The sequence below is a fragment of the Ranitomeya variabilis genome, chromosome 2 (genome assembly GCF_051348905.1).
Source record: "Ranitomeya variabilis isolate aRanVar5 chromosome 2, aRanVar5.hap1, whole genome shotgun sequence".
Taxonomy (NCBI): Eukaryota; Metazoa; Chordata; class Amphibia; order Anura; family Dendrobatidae; genus Ranitomeya; species Ranitomeya variabilis.
In genome coordinates, this window is record NC_135233.1 from 42,198,346 (window position 1) to 42,218,537 (window position 20,192).

The 20,192-nt window shown below is 43.1% G+C and overlaps 1 protein-coding gene across 3 annotated transcripts in view; it reads right to left on the reverse strand.

The window, feature by feature from the left end:
- Positions 1-17,473: 17,473 nt before the first annotated feature.
- Positions 17,474-20,192, reverse strand: part of SERTAD4 (SERTA domain containing 4) — a 48,345-nt gene continuing 45,626 nt past the window's right edge. For all 3 annotated transcript variants that reach the window (XM_077282352.1, XM_077282353.1, XM_077282354.1), the window contains exon 4: positions 17,474-18,793. In XM_077282352.1, coding sequence (XP_077138467.1) covers positions 18,068-18,793 — 726 coding nt within the window. In that variant the 3' untranslated portion in view covers positions 17,474-18,067. The remainder of the gene's footprint in view (positions 18,794-20,192) is intronic.

Consider the following 20,192-nt stretch of genomic DNA (forward strand, 5'->3'; position numbering starts at 1 on the left):
CAGTATGCAGAGTGAGGTGGATGGGTGGGGACACAGTATAGGGGGTGAGAGGGATTGGATGGGTGCAGACATAGTAAAGGGAGCAGGGGGATGTATGAGAGCATAGTATGAGGGGGATGAGTGCAAACACAATATGGGGAGGGAGGGGTGGAGGAGAAATTTGAGGACACAATATGATAAGAGAGAGGGATGGGTGCAAACATAGCGTAGTATGCGGAGCTAGGAAGAGTGTATGAGAAAACAATATGAGGGGGTAATAGGTGAGGACACTGTATAGGGAGCAAGGGGGATGGTTGCAAGCACAGTATGGGGAGAGAGGGTGGTGTATAAGGAAACAGTATGAGGGAGTATGGGTGTGGATGCAGTATGGGAAGCGAGGGGGAATGTATGAGAGGGGATGCGTGTGGACACAGTATGAGGAGCAAGGGATGTGGATGGGTGCAGACACAGTATGGGGAGTGGAAGGAATATGTGAAGAGACAAAAAAGACAAGTGGGAATATGTGATGAGACAGTATGGTTATTGGAGGTGGGGATGTTTGAGAAGATGTTATGAGGGAGGGGGAATGTGTGAGGAGACTATTGTGGGGAATAGTGTGAGGAGACAAAATGGGGGATAAAAGTGTGAGAGGGCACAGAATAAAGACTGGGTAGTGTGGGAGGGGTGACATAGAGTGAGAGGACAGTATGAAGAGGGGGCCAATATAGAAAGGAGAAGGCAGTGTGGTAGGCATGTACTATAAGAGAAATAGTGTGTGGAAGTCATATTTTGCCCAGGGAACACAGTGAGAGGTAGTTATTTATTCAGGGGCTCCGCATAGGGGAGATATTTTTGTTCAGAAGCATTATAATCATGCTGCTATTTTTAAGAGCATTGTGTGGGGATGTGCTGCAGAAAACTGGAGAAAATGGAAGTTTGTTAGATTTTAGAGCTTTGTGATGTTTGTGTTTTTTAGGTCCAAAAACGAATATTATCCTTGGGATAGATCATCAATATCAGATTGGTGGAGATCCTTAATAGGAGCTCAGCTGTAACAGCCATTACACAAGTTATCATAGCTGTGCTGTTCCAGCTGTGTTCACCGTTTCTATCAGGGAACACAGCTGATCGGTGGGGGTCCCAGCTGTTGGACCCTCACTGATCTGATATTGATGACCTATCTCATGGGTAAGTCATTAACATCATAAAACTGTAAAGCCCTTTAAGTAATAATTAAAAAAACATTCCTTTTCTATGTGGACAGGTGTGTGCACTACGAAGACCACAACAAGTCCTTTGTGTAGGGTGTGAAGTCATAACTTGCAGGATTAGCATTAATTACTGTTAATTATTGTTTACCAGTGTGAGGTGCGGACTCTGCCCTGTACAGTGCTGGATACATCTCAATTAACGATCTCCGCAATGTGCCAAGGAGTAAAACAACCAATGCAAAATGTCAACATATTAAAGTCATTGTGAATGTATTTATGGAGTAGATGGAAAAGTGAAAAGACTGTTTTCATTTATAATTTGTTCATTAATTATTGTAATTATACCATTACACAATTTAGATGATCTCCTCAGTGGAACTAATCTACACTTTGTTTCCAGTAATACAGCTGGTTTAATGTTCTGCTGGACCAAAAATAGAGGAAACTATTGCACTAAATAGGCAGAAACTAAAGTAGCTGGGAGGAAAAATATACAGAATATTCTACTGGGCACTAATTAATGAACTACACACAATTTATGTGGTTTATTTAATAGTATTTCTATAAAAGCTTGCAAGAGAACCGATCAATGCTGTACTTCGCAGAAGGATGGCTGTATGAGAAAGCAACCTCTCATCAGACCAACCCTTAACGTGAATATATCATATATGTTATCTCAGGTGACCATAGGATAGAGGGGGAATGCAGTTGTCTTATATACCGTAAAGTGTTTCCATGATTTGATTCAGCATTTTCACATAAAAAGATATATTAATGCTGCCAAGATTCATAGAACAAAATTGGTGGGTTCCACTTCCCTCCACCTACTCATAAGAAAAGCCTCTGAGTCCTACTCCCTCCACTCACTCATAGAGAAAGCTTGTGAGACCTACCTTCTCTGCCCACACTGCATTCACTGTGTGACATTGTATACTAGGAAAACAGTCAATCACTGTGTGTGGGAGGGGAAAGAAGGACTCACAGGCTTTCTCTGAGTAGGTGGAGAAAATAGGACTCACAGGATTCACAGGAGTCTCTATAAGTGTGTGAGGGACACATGACTCACAAGCTTTCTTAATGAGTAGGTGGAGAAAGAAGGAGTCACAGATTTTCTTAATGAGTGGGTGGAGAAAGAAGGACTCACAGGCTTTCTCTGAGTAGGTGGAGAAAATAGGACTCACAGGAAGCTTTCTCTATAAGTGGGTGGAGAAAACAGGATTCACAGGAGTCTCTCTCTATAAGTGCGTGAGGGACACAGGACTCACAAGCTTTCTTAATGAGTAGGTGGAGAAAGAAGGACTCACAGATTTTTGTAATGAGTGGGTGGAGAGAGAAGGACTCACAGTCTTTCTCTCGAAGTGGGTGAAGGAGACAGGACTCTTGTGTTTTCATGCTTCTAAGTTTCTTGGCGAATACAGGACTCAGAATTTTTCTGAGTGGGTGCGGGAAGCTAGTCTGCCCGGTTTTCTCAATGTGTGAGCGGGGAAAGCAGGACTGCCAGCTTTCTCAATGTGTGGGTGGGAAAAGTAGGACTAGCAGGTTTTCTCTCTGAGAGGGATGGAAAAGCAGGATTCACAGGCTTTCTCATTGAGTGGTCAGAGAAAGCAGGATTCACAGGCTTTTTCATTGAGTGGCCAGGGAAAGCAGGATTCATAGGCTTTCCCATTGAGTGGTCAGGGAAAGCAGGATTCACAGGCTTCCTCATTGAGTGGTCAGGGAAAGCAGGATTCACAGGCTTTTTCATTGAGTGGTCAGGGAAAGTAGGATTCACAGGCTTTCTCATTGAGTGGTCAGGGAAAGCAGGATTCACAGGCTTCCTCATTGAGTGGTCAGGGAAAGCAGGATTCACAGGCTTTCTCATTGAGTGGTCAGGGAAAGCAGGATTCACAGGCTTTTTCATTGAGTGGTCAGGGAAAGCAAGATTCACAGGCTTTTTCATTGAGTGGCCAGGGAAAGTAGGATTCACAGGCTTTCTCATTGAGTGGGCTGGGAAAGCAGGATTCATAGGCTTTCCCATTGAGTGGCCAGGGAAAGCAGGATTCGCAGGCTTTTTCATTGAGTGGTCAGGGAAAGAAGGATTCACAGGCTTTTTCATTGAGTGGTCAGGGAAAGAAGGATTCACAGGCTTTCTCAGTGAGTGGGCTGGGAAAGCAGGATTCACAGTCTTTCTCATTGAGTGGTCAGGGAAAGCAGGATTCACAGGCTTTCTCATTGAGTGGTCAGGGAAAGCAGGATTCACAGGCTTTCTCAGTGAGTGGGCTGGAAAAGCAGGATTCACAGTCTTTGTTATTGAGTGGTCAGGTAAAGCAGGATTCACGGGCTTTCTCATTGAGTGGGCTGGGAAAGTAGGATTCACAGTCTTTCTCATTGAGTTGTCAGGAAAAGCAGGATTCACAGTCTTTCTCATTGAGTGGTCAGGGAAAGCAGGATTCACAGGCTTTCTCATTGAGTGGTCAGGGAAAGCAGGATTCACAGGCTTTCTCAGTGAGTGGGCTGTGAAAGTGGGATTCACAGTCATTCTGATTGAGTGTTCAGGGAAAGCAGGATTCACAGGCTTTCTCAATGAGTAAGCTGGGAAAGCAGGAGTCACAGGCTTTCTCATTGAGTGGTCAGGGAAAACAGGATTCACAGTCATTCTCATTGAGTGGTCAGGGAAAGCAGGATTCACAGGCCTTCTCAGTGAGTGGGCTGGGAAAGCAGGATTCACAGTCTTTCTCATTGAGTGTTCAGGGAAAGCAGGATTCACAGGCTTTCTCAATGAGTGGGCTGGGAAAGCAGGATTCACAGGCTTTCTCTATGAGTGGGCTGGGAAAGCAGGATTCACAGGCTTTCTCATTGAGTGGTCAGAGAAAGCAGGATTCACAGGCTTTCTCACTGAGTGGTCAGGGAAAGCAGGATTCACAGGTTTTCTCATTGAGTGGTCAGGGAAAGCAGGATTCACAGGTTTTCTCATTGAGTGGTCAGGGAAAGCAGGATTCACAGGTTTTCTCATTGAGTGGTCAGGGAAAGCAGGATTCACATGCTTTTTCATTGAGTGGTCAGGGAAAGCAGGATTCACAGGCTTTCTCATTGAGTGGTCAGGGAAAGCAGGATTCACAGGCTTTCTCATTGAGTGGTCAGGGAAAGCAGGATTCCCAGGCTTTCTCATTGAGTGGTCAGGGAAAGCAGGATTCACAGGCTTAGTGAGTGGGCTGGAAAAGCAGGATTCACAGTCTTTGTTATTGAGTGGTCAGGTAAAGCAGGATTCACAGGCTTTCTCAGTTAGTGGGCTGGGAAAGCAGGATTCACAGTCTTTCTCATTGAGTGGTCAGGGAAAGCAGGATTCACAGGCTTTCTCAATGAGTGGGCAGGGAAAGCAGGAGTCACAGGCTTTCTCATTGAGTGGTCAGGGAAAACAGGATTCACAGTCTTTCTCATTGAGTGGTCAGGGAAAGCAGGATTCACAGGCCTTCTCAGTGAGTGGGCTGGGAAAGCAGGATTCACAGTCTTTCTCATTGAGTGGTCAGGGAAAGCAGGATTCACAGGCTTTCTCATTGAGTGGTCAGGGAAAGCAGGATTCACAGGCTTTCTCATTGAGTTGTCAGGGAAAGCAGGATTCACAGTCTTTCTCAATGAGTGGGCAGGGAAAGCAGGAGTCACAGGCTTTCTCATTGAGTGGTCAGGGAAAGCAGGATTCACAGGCTTTCTCATTGAGTGGTCAGGGAAAGCAGGATTCCCAGGCTTTCTCATTGAGTGGTCAGGGAAAGCAGGATTCACAGGCTTAGTGAGTGGGCTGGAAAAGCAGGATTCACAGTCTTTGTTATTGAGTGGTCAGGTAAAGCAGGATTCACAGGCTTTCTCAGTTAGTGGGCTGGGAAAGCAGGATTCACAGTCTTTCTCATTGAGTGGTCAGGGAAAGCAGGATTCACAGGCTTTCTCAATGAGTGGGCAGGGAAAGCAGGAGTCACAGGCTTTCTCATTGAGTGGTCAGGGAAAACAGGATTCACAGTCTTTCTCATTGAGTGGTCAGGGAAAGCAGGATTCACAGGCCTTCTCAGTGAGTGGGCTGGGAAAGCAGGATTCACAGTCTTTCTCATTGAGTGGTCAGGGAAAGCAGGATTCACAGGCTTTCTCATTGAGTGGTCAGGGAAAGCAGGATTCACAGGCTTTCTCATTGAGTTGTCAGGGAAAGCAGGATTCACAGTCTTTCTCAATGAGTGGGCAGGGAAAGCAGGAGTCACAGGCTTTCTCATTGAGTGGTCAGGGAAAGCAGGATTCACAGGCTTTCTCAGTGAGTGGGCTGGGAAAGCAGTATTCACAGTCTTTCTCATTGAGTGGTCAGGGAAAGCAGGATTCACAGGCTTTCTCTGTGAGTGGGCTGGGAAAGCAGGATTCACAGACTTTCTCATTGAGTGTTCAGGGAAAGCAGGATTCACAGGCTTTCTCAGTGAGTGGGCTGGGAAAGCAGGACCCACAGGCTTTTTCAGGAACAGAAAATGAATTTCGATGGCATCGGATATTTCCAAATCTTCCATTATTGCATTATTGTTGATATGTTACCATGCCGTGTTTGTAACTTTTTAATGATGATTCAATAAAAGAATATTCTCACAACCCTCTCCTGGATGTCTGCAATAACCAAATGTGTCCGAATACATGTTTTGTTTTGTTTGTTTTTACATTTTCTACAGATCCCATATTACCACAAAACGGACCAGAAAAACGTGTTCGTATCTGCACCCGTGTGTATATACAGTACAGGCCAAAAAAAATGACAGGAAGCTTTGATTCTTTGAAGCTAAGGAGTTAAAAGAAAATTGACATTTATGTTATTTGAGACATAAAGTGCGCCCCTTGTCTTGAGCTCCTCATTATATAAAATATCTCCGGCAGCAGCCAGTTGCCATAGAGACCTTGAGAGAGCATGTTTATTAGACATCATTATGTTTTTTCCTTCAATCCCTTTTATTGTTTTTTTTTCTCGAATTTTTTTTTTTTTTTTAGTATTCAAAAACTGCTTGAATAAGTGTCTTGTGTAGGGTATATATATAAAATAGAGATAAAAAGGAGACGGCTGCAAAAAAAATATATCACCGTTTACTTAATGGATGTATAATCCTCCGCTGTCACTTTAAGACGATAGGTGCAGCGTGTGATATCTACATTAATAGAAGCACTTTTTTTGGTTAATGCATTTGTCTAGAGCAATTTAAGGTAATTATTTTTGTTTCTTTTTTTTTCCTTTTTTACAGACCTTTTTGGAAGCTATCAAGATAAAAAGTGGAAACAAGTTGTAGAGATCCCAATCTACATAAACCAGCTCCAAATTGAGACCTAAAGTGTCCCCCACCACCCTTCAATGTGCCCCTCTGAAGCTCAGCATGGTCTCATAGACAATCATTAAATTAATTGTCCGGAGGATCTCCTTCCGCAATTGTCTCCTCAGCTACTTTCTGGGCTTATGTAGGCCCTCGGTCAACAAAGTCCCAGTTGACCCCTCTTCGCTTTTAATTCTTCCACTTTCCCGTGCGAGAGCTATAACTTTTTTTGTTTGAATTTCTTTTTCTATTTTTTTTATTTGATTGTTAGCGGTATGAGCTGTAGTTTTTATCATTGCCCTTTTGGAATCCATATGACTTTCTCATCTCTTTTTATTTTATTTGTTTGTTAGGTGATGTGAACCAAAAAAAGAAACAGCAATTCTGCCATTTCAATTTTTACGGCATTCACTGTATGGGATAAATATGATATATTATAACTTCGGACTGTTGCGCATCATGCAGCAATACTACATATGTTTTTTTTTTTATTTCTTAGACCCTATTTAGCTTCTATTTATGCATTTTTTTTAATATACAGCTCTGGTAAAAATTAAGAGACCACTGCAAAATGTTCAGTTTCTCTGATTTTTCTGTTTATAGGTATATTTTTGAGTAAAATGTAAATTGTTCATTTATTATATAAACTTCTGACAACATGTCTCCGAATTTCCAAGCAATAAATTTTGTATTTTTTTCTAAAAAGGAGAAATCGTCAAAAAAAACCAAAAAAACCCCCTGTACTTTCAGACCTCAAATAATGCAAAGAAAACAAGTTCATAATCATTTAGAAACAACAATACTAATGTTTTAACTCGGGAAGAGTTCAGGAATCAATATCTTGTGGAATAACCATGATTTTTAATCACAGCTTTCATGCGTCTTGGCATGCTTTCCACCAGTCTTTAACACTGCTCATGGCGCAAAAAATTAAGCAGTTCTTCTCTGTTTGATGGCTTGTGACTATCCATCATCCTCTTGATTGAGTTCAGAGGTTTTCAATGGGACTCAGGTTTGGAGATTGGGCTGCCCATGATAGGATTTTGATTTGGTGGTCTCTTAATTTTTGCCAGAGCTGTATATACATATATATTTTAAATTTTTTAATCTATTTCTTTAGGGGACTTGAACCTGTGATCACTTGATCGCCTCTATAATACACTACAATGCTGTAATATTGAGAGAATTGTAAAATTTCCTATGAAGCGTTGCCTATGGCTTACCAACATAGTAGACACGGGGGTCTTCAATAGGCTACCCCAGCTGACGTGACAGAGCCATTGGCACCCTGCATTCTTGTTGCGAGGGGGACAATGGAGGCTGGAAGGAACATCCTATTTTCAATCTCGTAAATGCAAAAACGCTAATTGTCAGCTGTATCTAACATGTTAAACTACTGCGATCAGAGCTAACTCCAATAGCAGCAGTTAGATTCTGGTGCCAGCTGTATAATGCAGCCAACACCCATCCTGTATGGAGCAGGCTCCGCTCCTGAACATGCTGTGGAGACATCGGGGGTCATCGGGTGCCTCGGTCTGCTAGTCGAAACCACAAGGACCAGGATCCCAGCGCACGCCTGCTCTCCTTTTAACATGGGCATAACGCTACTCAGACAACACAGGGTGAGGGTAAGACAATGTGGCAATGCTTTATTGAGCCACAAAACAGGCAGATAACACGTAGAACAGTCCCAGCAAAATACCCCAAGGTGGTACACATTACAGAGTCTCACCCTTCCACTGATTCGCCGGGATAAAGACAGCTGTTACTTCAGAGCTCCCAGGGTCACTACCCCACCTGTGGCACGCACACACAGATGAGGTAATAACAAGCTTAGGAAGATGACAGTCCATTGAGGTACATGGCCAGTTGACCCGAGGGTCACAACCTAGCTTCTCCAAACATCTCCATGGAGCCAGGCGACCAACGGGTCCCAATCCTGGCTTTCTCCAAACATATCCATGGTTCAGCGATCATCAATGGAACAGATCTATATAGTTCCAACCAGGGTCGAAAACCCATAGATTGTTTCCTCTAGAATGATAGATCCGTGTCCCTCGTGATGGAGCCTTCTTTTGAAGTCCACTCTGTCCGCATCTACTCCCCCTACAACCTCCAAATGGCCATCATATACCGACCTCCAGGCCCGACCACTGCCTTTATTGACCAATTCTCCACCTGGCTCCTTCACTTTCTCTCTGCTGACATTCCCACCATCATCATGGGTGACTTTAATATCCCCATTGACACCCACCAGTCAGCAGCCTCCAAACTCCTGTCCCTTACTTCATCCTTTGGACTTACTCAGTGGTCCTCCTCAGCCACCCACACAGACAGACATACATTAGACCTGGTCTTCACCCGTTTATGCTCCCTATCTAACTTCACTACCTCCCCTCTCCCTCTATCTGACCACCATCTACTCACTTTCTCATCCCTGTCCTCTTCACCTGTCACCCATGTCCAGCACCATGCGCACCCACGCAGGAACCTCGCACACCTAGACACCCACACACTCTCTGACTCTATCCTACCACTGTCCTCTATATCCTCACTCCACGACACAGACACTGGCACTGCTTTCTACAATGCCACTCTTGCATCAGCTATTGACACAGTTGCCCCTGTCATGCATAGCAGAGCGCGACGAACCAATAGACAACCCTGGCACAATGGCATCACTAAAAAGCTTCGGCAAGTATCGAGATTTGCAGAACGGCGTTGGAAGAAAACGCACTCACAAGATGACTTCAGTGCACTCAAACAAGCAACACTGGCATTCAAATCAGCTCTCACCTCTGCAAAACAGGCCTACTTCACAGCCCTTGTATCTTCCTTATCCCACAACCCCAAACAGTTGTTCAACACTTTTAACTCCCTCCTCCGCCCACCACTGCCGCCTCCGAGTTCCCTAATCGTTGCCGAGGACTTTGCCACACACTTCAAAAATAGGATAGACCAAACAAGGCAAGTCTTTGTTGTCCAACCACCACAACCCCTTTCTGTGAGAGACCAATGCCCAAACCCCATAACTTCACTCTCCAAAATCTCTGAAGAGGAGCTTGCTCATCTTCTCTCCAAATCACACCTCACCACTTGTGCACTTGACCCCATCCCATCCCACCTCCTCCCCAACCTCACCACCACACTAATCCCATCCCTAACCCATCTCTTCAACCTTTCACTAACTTCTGGTACCTTCCCCTCTGCCTTCAAACATGCCACAATCACACCTATCCTCAAAAAGCCATCCCATGACCCAAGCGCTATGTCCAGTCATCGCCCCATATCATTGCTCCCATTTGCATCCAAACTCCTTGAGCAGCACGTCCATGCTGAACTTTCCTCTCACTTTGCATCTAACTCTCTCTTCGACAACCTACAATCTGGCTTCCGTCCCCACCATTCCACTGAGACTGCCCTAACCAAAATTACTAACGACTTATTTACAGCCAAAGCTAACAGACAATTCTCTATACTCCTCCTCCTAGACCTGTCCTCTGCCTTCGACACAGTTGACCACTGCCTCCTACTACAGATCCTCTCTTCCTTTGGGGTCAAAGACATTGCCCTATCTTGGATCTCCTCATACCTTGCCAACCGCACATTTAGCGTTTCCTACTCCCATACTACCTCTTCATCTCGCCCCCTCTCTGTCGGTGTCCCTCAAGGCTCTGTCCTAGGACCCTTACTCTTCTCAATCTATACACTCGGCCTGGGACAACTCATAAGGTCCTATGGCTTCCAGTACCATCTATATGCCGATGACACTCAGATCTACCTCTCTGGCCCAGATGTCACCTCTCTGATCTCCAGAATCCCAGGGTGTCTATCAGCCATATCCTCCTTCTTCTCCTCTCGCTTCCTCAAGCTCAATGTGGACAAATCTGAACTAATTATCTTTCCTCCATCTCGCATATCTTCCCTACCTGATCTATCTATCAAAATAAATGAAATCACACTTTCCCCTGTGCCCAAAATCCGCTGCCTCGGAGTAACCCTTGACTCTGCCCTGTCCTTCAAACTGCACATCCAAGCTCTCGCCACCTCCTGTCGCCTCCAGCTTAACATTTTTTCCAGAATCCGTCCTTTCCTCAACCCACGCTCTACCAAAATGCTCGTGCATGCCCTAATCATCTCCCGCCTCGACTACTGCAACATACTCCTCTGTGGCCTACCTTCTAACACTCTCGCACCCCTCCAGTCCATCCTTAACTCTGCTGCCCGACTAATTAATCTCTCTCCTCGCTACACTCCTGCTTCCCCTCTTTGCAAATCCCTTCACTGGCTCCCAATTTCTCAGCATATCCAGTTTAAACTACTAACACTGACCTACAAAGCCATCCATAATCTTTCTCCTCCGTATATTTCCACACTAATCTCTCAATATCTTCCCTCACGTAATCTCCGGTCCTCCCAAGACCTCCTTCTCTCCTCCACACTTATTCGCTCCTCATCCAATCGCCTCCAAGACTTCTCCCGAATATCACCCATCCTCTGGAATTCAGTGCCCCAACACATCCGGTTATCCACTACTTTTGGATCCTTCAAAAGAAACCTGAAAACCCATCTCTTCAAAGAAGCTTACAGCCTGTAAAGACCACACAGCCACCTCAACACCATTGGAGCTACTGCAACCCTCGACCTACTGTCTCCTTCCCCATAATCCTGTAGAATGTAAGCCCGCAAGGGCAGGGTCCTCGCCCCTCTGTACCAGTCAGTCATTGTTAGTTTTGTTTACTGTAAGTGATATTTGTATTTTCATGTAACCCCTTCTCAAGTACAGCACCATGGAATTAATGGTGCTATATAAATAAATAATAATAATAATAATAATAATAAATGGAGCCATGATGACTTGGCAGCAGTCATGTAGGATCCCCTGGATGTCTGGATGTCTTGGCAGAATCTCTGGCTGTCTCTTTCTCTGTCTCTGTCAGTCTATACTGAGGCTTGTAACCTATTTTTATACTTAACAAGTGTCCTTCATTCAGTATTTATACAGTATAAAGGGTAAGAATGGAGAAGAGGTCAAGTAGCATTACTAGATTGTTTACTCTATTTACATCGTTATTCCTCCTCTGTTTTAAAAAATTAACAAACTATCTGGCCTAGAGATTGATTAATTAGCATATCAGTAAACATGACTAGTTATCTATATATATAATTGTCTAAGGGTTTTTCCGTCTGTCTGTCTTTCTGTCTGTCTGTCTTTCTGTCTGTCCTGGAAATCCCGCGTCTCTGATTGGTCGAGGCCGCCAGGCCTCGACCAATCAGAGACGGGCACAGCATGGCGACGATGATGTCATAATGGAAATCCCGCGTCTGATTGGTCGAGGCCGCCAGGCCTCGACCAATCAGCGACGGGCACAGTATCGACGTAGATGTCATAATGGTTGCCATGGCGACGATGATGTCATAAAGGTTGCCTCGACCAATCAGCGACGGGCACAGTCTGCCGCGAATTCTGGAATCATCATTGTCCATATACTATGGGGACATGCATATTCTAGAATACCCGATGCGTTAGAATCGGGCCACAATCTAGTCAAGGATAAGTGCACAATACAAGTCAATATTACAGGCTTACACAAACAAAAGTCTGTTTTCTTGACCAGCCAGAAAGAAATGCTTAAATTCAAAAGCCAACATACAGATAGCAGTCTATTCTTTTTAGTTTTCTAAAAATATACGTCTGGTTAATTAAGATACAATGCTGTGTCTCCACACATGCTCCATATGTACAGTGTGCCAGTCCACCATACACGTACAGTGGACACATGAATTGACACCTGTAAGGGCTGGGGTGGTTCCCCCTGGTGCCGTGGACTCCAGCACTTGCCCGGGTTCACCAGGTACTGTTGGCAGCCGTGATAAAAATTATCAAAACCAATGAAAAAGGAACCAAGAAGATTTTGCCCTTAGCAACCAATCAGATTTATTTTTCAATCTTCAAAAGGGTCAATGAAATAAGAAAGCTAGAAATTGATTGGCTTCCGAGGACAGCTCCTCCCCTTTTTTCCTTTGAATCAGTTTTGATCACTTTTTCGTCATGTCTTGTCCTTGAAGAGCTATGTACTTTTACGGCATGTCCTTTTCTGAAATAGAGAATGTCACATTTAATAATAAATTGCATTAGTAAACGGTTATTATAGATTACTAGATTGTGGCCCGATTCTAACGCATCGGGTATTTTAGAATATGCATGTCCCCGTAGTATATGGACAATGATGATTCCAGAATTCGTGGCAGACTGTGCCCGTCGCTGATTGGTCGAGGCAACCTTTGTGACATCATCGTCGCCATGCTGTGCCCGTCGCTAGATTGTGGCCCGATTCTAACGCATCGGGTATTCTAGAATATGCATGTGCCCGTAGTATATGGACAATGATGATTCCGACTGTGCCCATCGCTGATTGGTCGAGGCAACCTTTTTGACATCATCGTCGCCATGGCAACCATTATGACATCTATGTCGATACTGTGCCCGTCGCTGATTGGTCGAGGCCTGGCGGCCTCGACCAATCAGAGACGCGGCATTTCCATTATGACATCATCGTCGCCATGCTATGCCCGTCGCTGATTGGTCGATGCCCAGGCGGCCTCGACCAATCAGAGAATGAATAAACGGGACAGACAGACAGACAGACGGAAAAACCCTTAGACAATTATATATATAGATATGTCGGTTACATATATTTATTATATGACATTATGGCGTGATGTAAAATCCTAATTGACATCCTCTGATTCCAAATAGATTAAGTCAAAGACACACAATGTCTCCCATCATTAAGAACCTGGAATGCGCACATAGGCGGCTCCAGAAGTAGCATTGCGAAGCCTTAAGGACATGTGGTCTGTAAAAAAAAGGCAGAAAAAATAAAACAAATATGTGGTTTTCTTAACAGCAGTTTCCAGGCAGGCACAAACAATGGGTTTTGTGTGTATTAGTAAAAACCACAAATCAACACCAGGCCGACTTACATCCTGTAAAATCCGATCCTCGGCGCGGTTTTATCTGGGAAATGTTAAATCGTTCTCTTCCAATTTCAACCTTGACCGTAATAATATTCAATATATGGCGGAGGGACGTCTGCACAATATCTGTGGAGCCGGCGACTGCTTCCAATGTACAAATCATACAACTAAGAAAATGCCATTTAGAATATTTAGAAAGCAGATAAGTGACCAAATAAGTCATAGGCCCAGGTCCTCCATCACGATTATGGCTGACACCAATACCTGGCCCTGTACACACATTGGGAGAGATTCAACCAAGTATTTTGGGCAGGAAACTGGTGTAAAACAGCTTGAAAAATTGCAATATTTTTGTGTAACCTGTAATTTCAAGTGAATAAGAAACAGCTTGGCCAAATGGGTGGAGTTGGGAGGAGCTGGTGTAGTACTACTCCATCCCGTAAATTTCAGCAAAAGTGCCAGTATTCCTTACGCCAAGAAATGCTACTCCGGTCCCTGGCAAGGTACAAGCCACTAAACAGATGGCTTGCATCTTTTAATGAATCGTAGTCCAGCGGGTTCTTTGATAAGACTCTAGTGCACAATGCCAGTCTTAATGAATCAGCTCCTGTATTTATGGAGTGGGCTCAGGAGCCATGTTATGCAGCTGGGACCCCAATTTAACTGCTGCTGGAAGTAGCTCAGATCGCGGCTGCTTAACTTTTTAGATGCCTCGTCAATTGTAACAGCGGTAATTGAGCAATTGGAAATGAGGTGCCAACATTTATAAGGCTAGTTTTCTTATTTTTCAACCCCATTTCACCATCACTGACCCACTTGTTTTCATTCTGTGTTTCGCCATTTTGCTGCTTCTGGTGCCAATTAGGAGTACAGTTTCCACACTGCTAAGAACTGGCTTCACTGCTACCGATATCTCTGCCTGGCCACTCCTCCTCATTAACTTCTGCAATATGCCTCCTTAAATGTTTGGGTCACTTCAGTGGGTGCCAGGAACCCTCTGATATAGTTTAGAGATGGGCAAATAAATTGACTGGTCTCTGGTCCAGTAACCAGGTCAGTTTTTCATAGCGTCTGGATGGGAGCTTTGCGAACCGAGTCCTACATGTCGGAACTCTAGTTCTTCTTTTGATTAGCCAGCCAGACACAATGTCATGAGTGCGTTATGGTGTAACAATGGGCAGTGCACCAGGCCGGCTAATCAAAAGAGGAGTTGCAAATTCCGACAGGTCAGAGATGGCTCTGAGAGCTCCTGTCCAGCAGCCTCGGAATACTGTCCTTGTCGTGGACCAGGGACTGATTCCTCCATCTCCAATCACTTATAATGACGCCAATGGTATACTTCTTCCAAAACTAAATCGAAACCGAATACAGTGAAAACCTTTATGAGATGACCAGTGAAAACAAATAGAGGTCCCTAGATAAGGTACAATCTCGTCCATATGTAGGTTGGTCATCTAATAAAAGAAATGGTCTTTTGGAGAACTTTTATGGAATTTATATATGAAAAAGACCCATAAATGTAAAAAATAATCTCTAGTGATCTTATAACATGATGGCATGTTACCAGGTTATACCATATGATTAGTCAATCACCGGAAATTCTGAGATTTAACGAGCCGCCATGATGATTCAACACTTCGTCCCTTCTGAGATTTTTCCATCCACAGCGGAGACCTGGCTGCCTCCAATGATTTGGCTGTTACGTATAGTGCTTATGGAGGAATTTAAGACACAATGAAGGTCAATTTTACTTGGATTTCCAACTTGTGAATGTCCGATGTGACCTGTGGTTGTTTTGACACATAATTTTCAACAACAGATGAACCATAGGTTAAAGGCCACTCTTTGGTAACCCATCAGATTCTTCATGCATGGCCCATAATCAATAAACTTTTAAAAATGATCTGTCAACTTCTGATCAATCTGTTTACTCACGTAACAATTAGTACCTTTTCTTCTAATTTTATATTGTATCGTTCCTCTGCTATTCCTTCTAAAACTTTATGAATACATTGATAATTAGGTGTTACCGGTTGGAGGCGAGTCCCTTCATAGTCCGACAAAGTCTAATTACAGCTACTGTAAAGATGCATCAGAAACAGAATTATTATTTTTTCAGGAATGCTATCATTTACTAAAACAGACGTGTCAGGAGTGGTCACAGGTCCACTTCAAATGGAGCGTGTCGTCAGAAAATCACCTATTGTTTAAATCAGGATTTTATGTTTACTGCATTTTAATATAATTTTTTTTTAATATTCCATATCACTATGTATGAAAAAAAAAATCAGAAATTTTGAAATTTTCACAATGCCAACTAAGCCTAATACTAGAGTTTTCTCTTCCTGTTCTGTACAGATGACTTTTCAGCAGATTCATTGACATTACAGACAGGATAACATCTCTTAATACATTAGATAACCCAGGATCCATAATTCACAATATGAGATATTACAACTCACCTCCTCCCTCTCCTGTAAATTGACTGATAACACCTCTATATTCAGTAGATAACACCTGATCCACCATTCACAATATGTGATGTTACAGCTCACCTCCTCCTGTACAATGACTGATAACACCTCTATATACAGTAGATAACACAGGATCCACCATTCACAGTAGGTGATATCACAGCTCACCTCCTCCTCCTGTACAATGACTGATAACACCTCTATATACAGTAGATAACACAGGATCCACCATTCACAATAGGTGATATCACAGCTCACCTCCTCCTCCTGTACAATGACTGATAACACCTCTATATACAGTAGATAACACAGGATCCACCATTCACAATAGGTGATGTCACAGCTCACCTGCTCCTCCTGTATAATGACTGCTAACACCTCTATATACCGTAGATAACACAGGATCCACTATTCACAATAAGTGAAGTCACAGCTCACCTCCTCCTGTACAATGACTGATAACACCTCTATATACAGTAGATAACACAGGATCCACATTCACAATAGGTGATGTCACAGCTCACCTCGTCCTCCTGTACAATGACTGATAACACCTCTATATACAGTAGATAACACAGGATCCACATTCACAATAGGTGATGTCACAGCTCACCTGCTCCTCCTGTACAATGACTGATAACACCTCTATATACAGTATGAACACAGCTTATATCCTCCCCTCCCTACACAATGACCTTTATCCTGTAGAAAGCCAATGATTTAGAGTCTTTTGCAGCCTATACCCATGTGGTATGGAGTCTAGTCTTGGGCTTTGCATTCAGTCTGAAAATTGCTTGACTTTTTATATTTATTTTTACTATAGATTTTGATATAAAAAATAGTGAAATAAAAATTAACAAAAAAATCTGATTTAAACAAATTGGTCATTTTTGTATTACACACTCTCTTTAAAGGGGTTTCCCAAAGTCAAAACTTATCTTCCATCCATGGTTATAGGTAATATCTCTTTGATTGCTGGGTATTCGACCACTGGGACCCCCAATAATCCTGGAACAGGTCTCTGTAGAACCCTGCCTTGAATGAAGCAGAGGTGCACATGCACGACTTCCATTCCACACATTGTCTATGGGATTATGGGAGAAAAAGGAAAGCAGTGTTCTACTATTTCTGGCAGTCTCATTGTCAATGGAGCAGAGGCCGAACATGCCCATCTCTGCTCCATTCGTGATGGAGCTCTACGAAGACCTACTGAGAAGCTCAACGAAGACCTGTTGAGGAGCTCAACGAAGATCTGTAGAGGAGCCCTGTTTTTTAAATCGTTGGGGGTTCCAGCTGTCGAACCACCAGCAGTCAGCACGGGGCAGATCAGAATGTCCACAAAAACATTCAGTCCCCTAATGCCCTCCCCAGGAACTCTTGAGTTGCCAACACTGATGCCATGTACCAGTCTTGTGAGAAGCCATGTTTTTGCTACCTCAGTTGGCCATGAAGGTGTTCATTGTAGCTCTGTCCTACTACATAGGTCAACTCCTCGACTCCAAATGTTAGTAGGAAATAAATGACTACGTCGTAAGCTCAATATTTATTTTAATACAAATATTAAGAGTGAAAATGAAGGTCACTACAGCAGAAATGCAGATGAGGAGAAAAATACATTGCAATGCTCCTTAAAAAAAGAAATATCCTAGCTGGGTTGGATCTTAGATGCACCTGGATAAGGCTTGTTTCATGCCCTTGGCCTTACCTCCAATGGCAAAAGGAGGTCTCCAGTAAGAAGACCAACAATCAAACTGGGTACTCCTACACATATCTAGTATGTGCGTACGATGGTAGCCAGTTCTGAATTCTAGACAAGTGTGAAGACTTGTCTGACGTACGTGAGGCACAGTATAGTGCTATGAATCCATCTCCATAGTAAAAGCCCAAATCAGGGACAGTACCAAAAATAATGATAACTGTAAATGTGATCTAATACATTTCATAAACTATATTACACAAATGAAAACACTGACATTTGTTTCATACCAGATATCCCTTTTTGCGTAGGGAATATTTCATTATCACCATAAAAAGCTACAAAAAATCCCATTTCCACTGCAGAACAGAACCCCACTTTTATGCAACAACAGAAATAGCAAAAATAATCATAAAGTTAATGCGCCGCTCACATCTTATTTCCTTTGCTGCAGCAAAGTTTATTACCTGGAAAAACCTCTTTCTTCCTAAGAGATTTTTTCCATGGTTCACTTATGCTACTCTTGTCATTGCAACCAGTTGCCAAAAAGTCATAAAAACGGCCTTTGCGTTCACGGGTAGTACCACCCGCATTGGAAGCTTCGCAGTTAAAACTGTGCGTGCCCCTCTTTTCTTCTGCTGATTCATCGTGCAAATTTAACTTATGTTGAGGCTTTGAATTGGTAACAACCCCCCCGCAGGAAGGCCCTTGGATGCTGTTCCTGTACAAAGGAGCATCTGCCATGCTGTATTCCATATGTTGAGAGCATCCAGGCAAAGGCAAAGAGCTACTAGACGAACAGGATGCTGCAAGATGCCCTCCATTGGTGTTAACAGCAAACGGGATGTTTAGGTAATGGCTGCCACATTCCTGGTAAAAACAACAAGTTTGAAGGCTACTGTCATCCTTGGCAATACGAAGACGTTTCCGATAAGGACAATCCTGGGGCACAAACCATTCCTGTGCTGATGCCCCACTCAGGGCACAGGCTGAGAAACACCAGTTGTTCTGCAGGAGAATCTCGCCATGGATTCTTTTCATCAAGTTGTTGATGAGGACCGATCTTCTGAGGAACACTTCGGGGTCATCAATGAATTTTAATTTCTCCAAAGACATGTAAAGTACATGGGCCCTCTCTTCAAAGATGGATACATTCTAAATCATGAAAGAAGAGAAAACAAAAATTAGATTTATGGTAAAGGAAATAAATTATACAGTCAATGAAACACTAAAAACTAGAATGTTCAACCAAAATACTTATAGAATGTATAAGGCTAGGATAGCAAGACCTAGTCTGAAGAAGGTTGAAAAAGAAAAGGTCAATCTAGTTTGACTTCATGTAGTGTTGACCAATGAATATATTTCTTCGTGACTGCTAAGAGAGTATTTACTAAATTTCTGGACCATCTAACCATATTGAGATGGTTTATTTACAAATTAACCATCACAACATCTTCTAGCACAAAGTCTTTTAGGTGGACTTAGGTCAGCAGAAGGCACAGCTAGAGATATAGGCCATTGTCTAATGTCTGTAAGATTTTCAGATGTAGTTTGTTTGTTCTATGGTGGAGACAAAAGGATTGGACCTGTTGAGTTTCAATGTGCCAGTTCCTTTTTTACCAGGGGAGCTAACCTGCCACCCGAGCTGTCTTGTAGCTTCTCCCTTTAACAACACAAACGCTCACGGAACTGAGTTCATGTTTCTCATGGCGTTCCTTAGAAACAGATTTCAGCCAGCTTTATTGTTTTTACAGTAGACAATCAGGAGGTCCCCAAACACATTTGATGGTCACTAAAGTCTATTAACATCTACCAATTCCAGTGATCTCTTTGGTGAACCACCTCTCTTCCCTTCTTTACAGCTACGATTTTTTGGGTCTTTCATAATCACATTTACCTATAGAAGAAGTGCAATCATTCCCAATGAGATATAACTCGGAGGGCATACTTTTAACCCTGCCAATGTCATGTGTGTTTATTTAGATCTACTTTTCCTTAAATCGACAAAAGCACAACAGAAATTACAATAAAATACATCCCAGGTTGATATTCAACTAAAGGAAATGGACCATAAAACAAAAAGCTCTTTCCAGCGATTATAGACAGTGAGAAAGATGGACATCTCCATGATTGTAATTATGTAAATGTGATGCATCTGTGCTCAGAGGAGAGAAAATTTCCAGACCAAAGTGGAAATCTTTCCACATGCTACCATATAGGAGGATTTATAGGAGGTATCGTATGTATGCACTTATATATTACCCAGTATTTACATACAATCATTCACACCAATCTCTGTACCCATACAAGTTTACACTGTACAGTGAAACTTCTTTGATACAACCACCCAAAATTGCATGAAAAAAGTCTTCTAGATCTTCCAGGTCTTCTCGAAAAAGTATGGTAGAGGTGAGAAATTCGATTCGTGCTGCCCAGATCCGGCATGACAGTTGATCTTCACTTTTGCGCTTGGCATCTTGGGCACCTTCAGCACTTACTGGTCATGGCGAGGTTGTGTCATTACGTGAGGATTAATGACTTAGCCTCACACGAT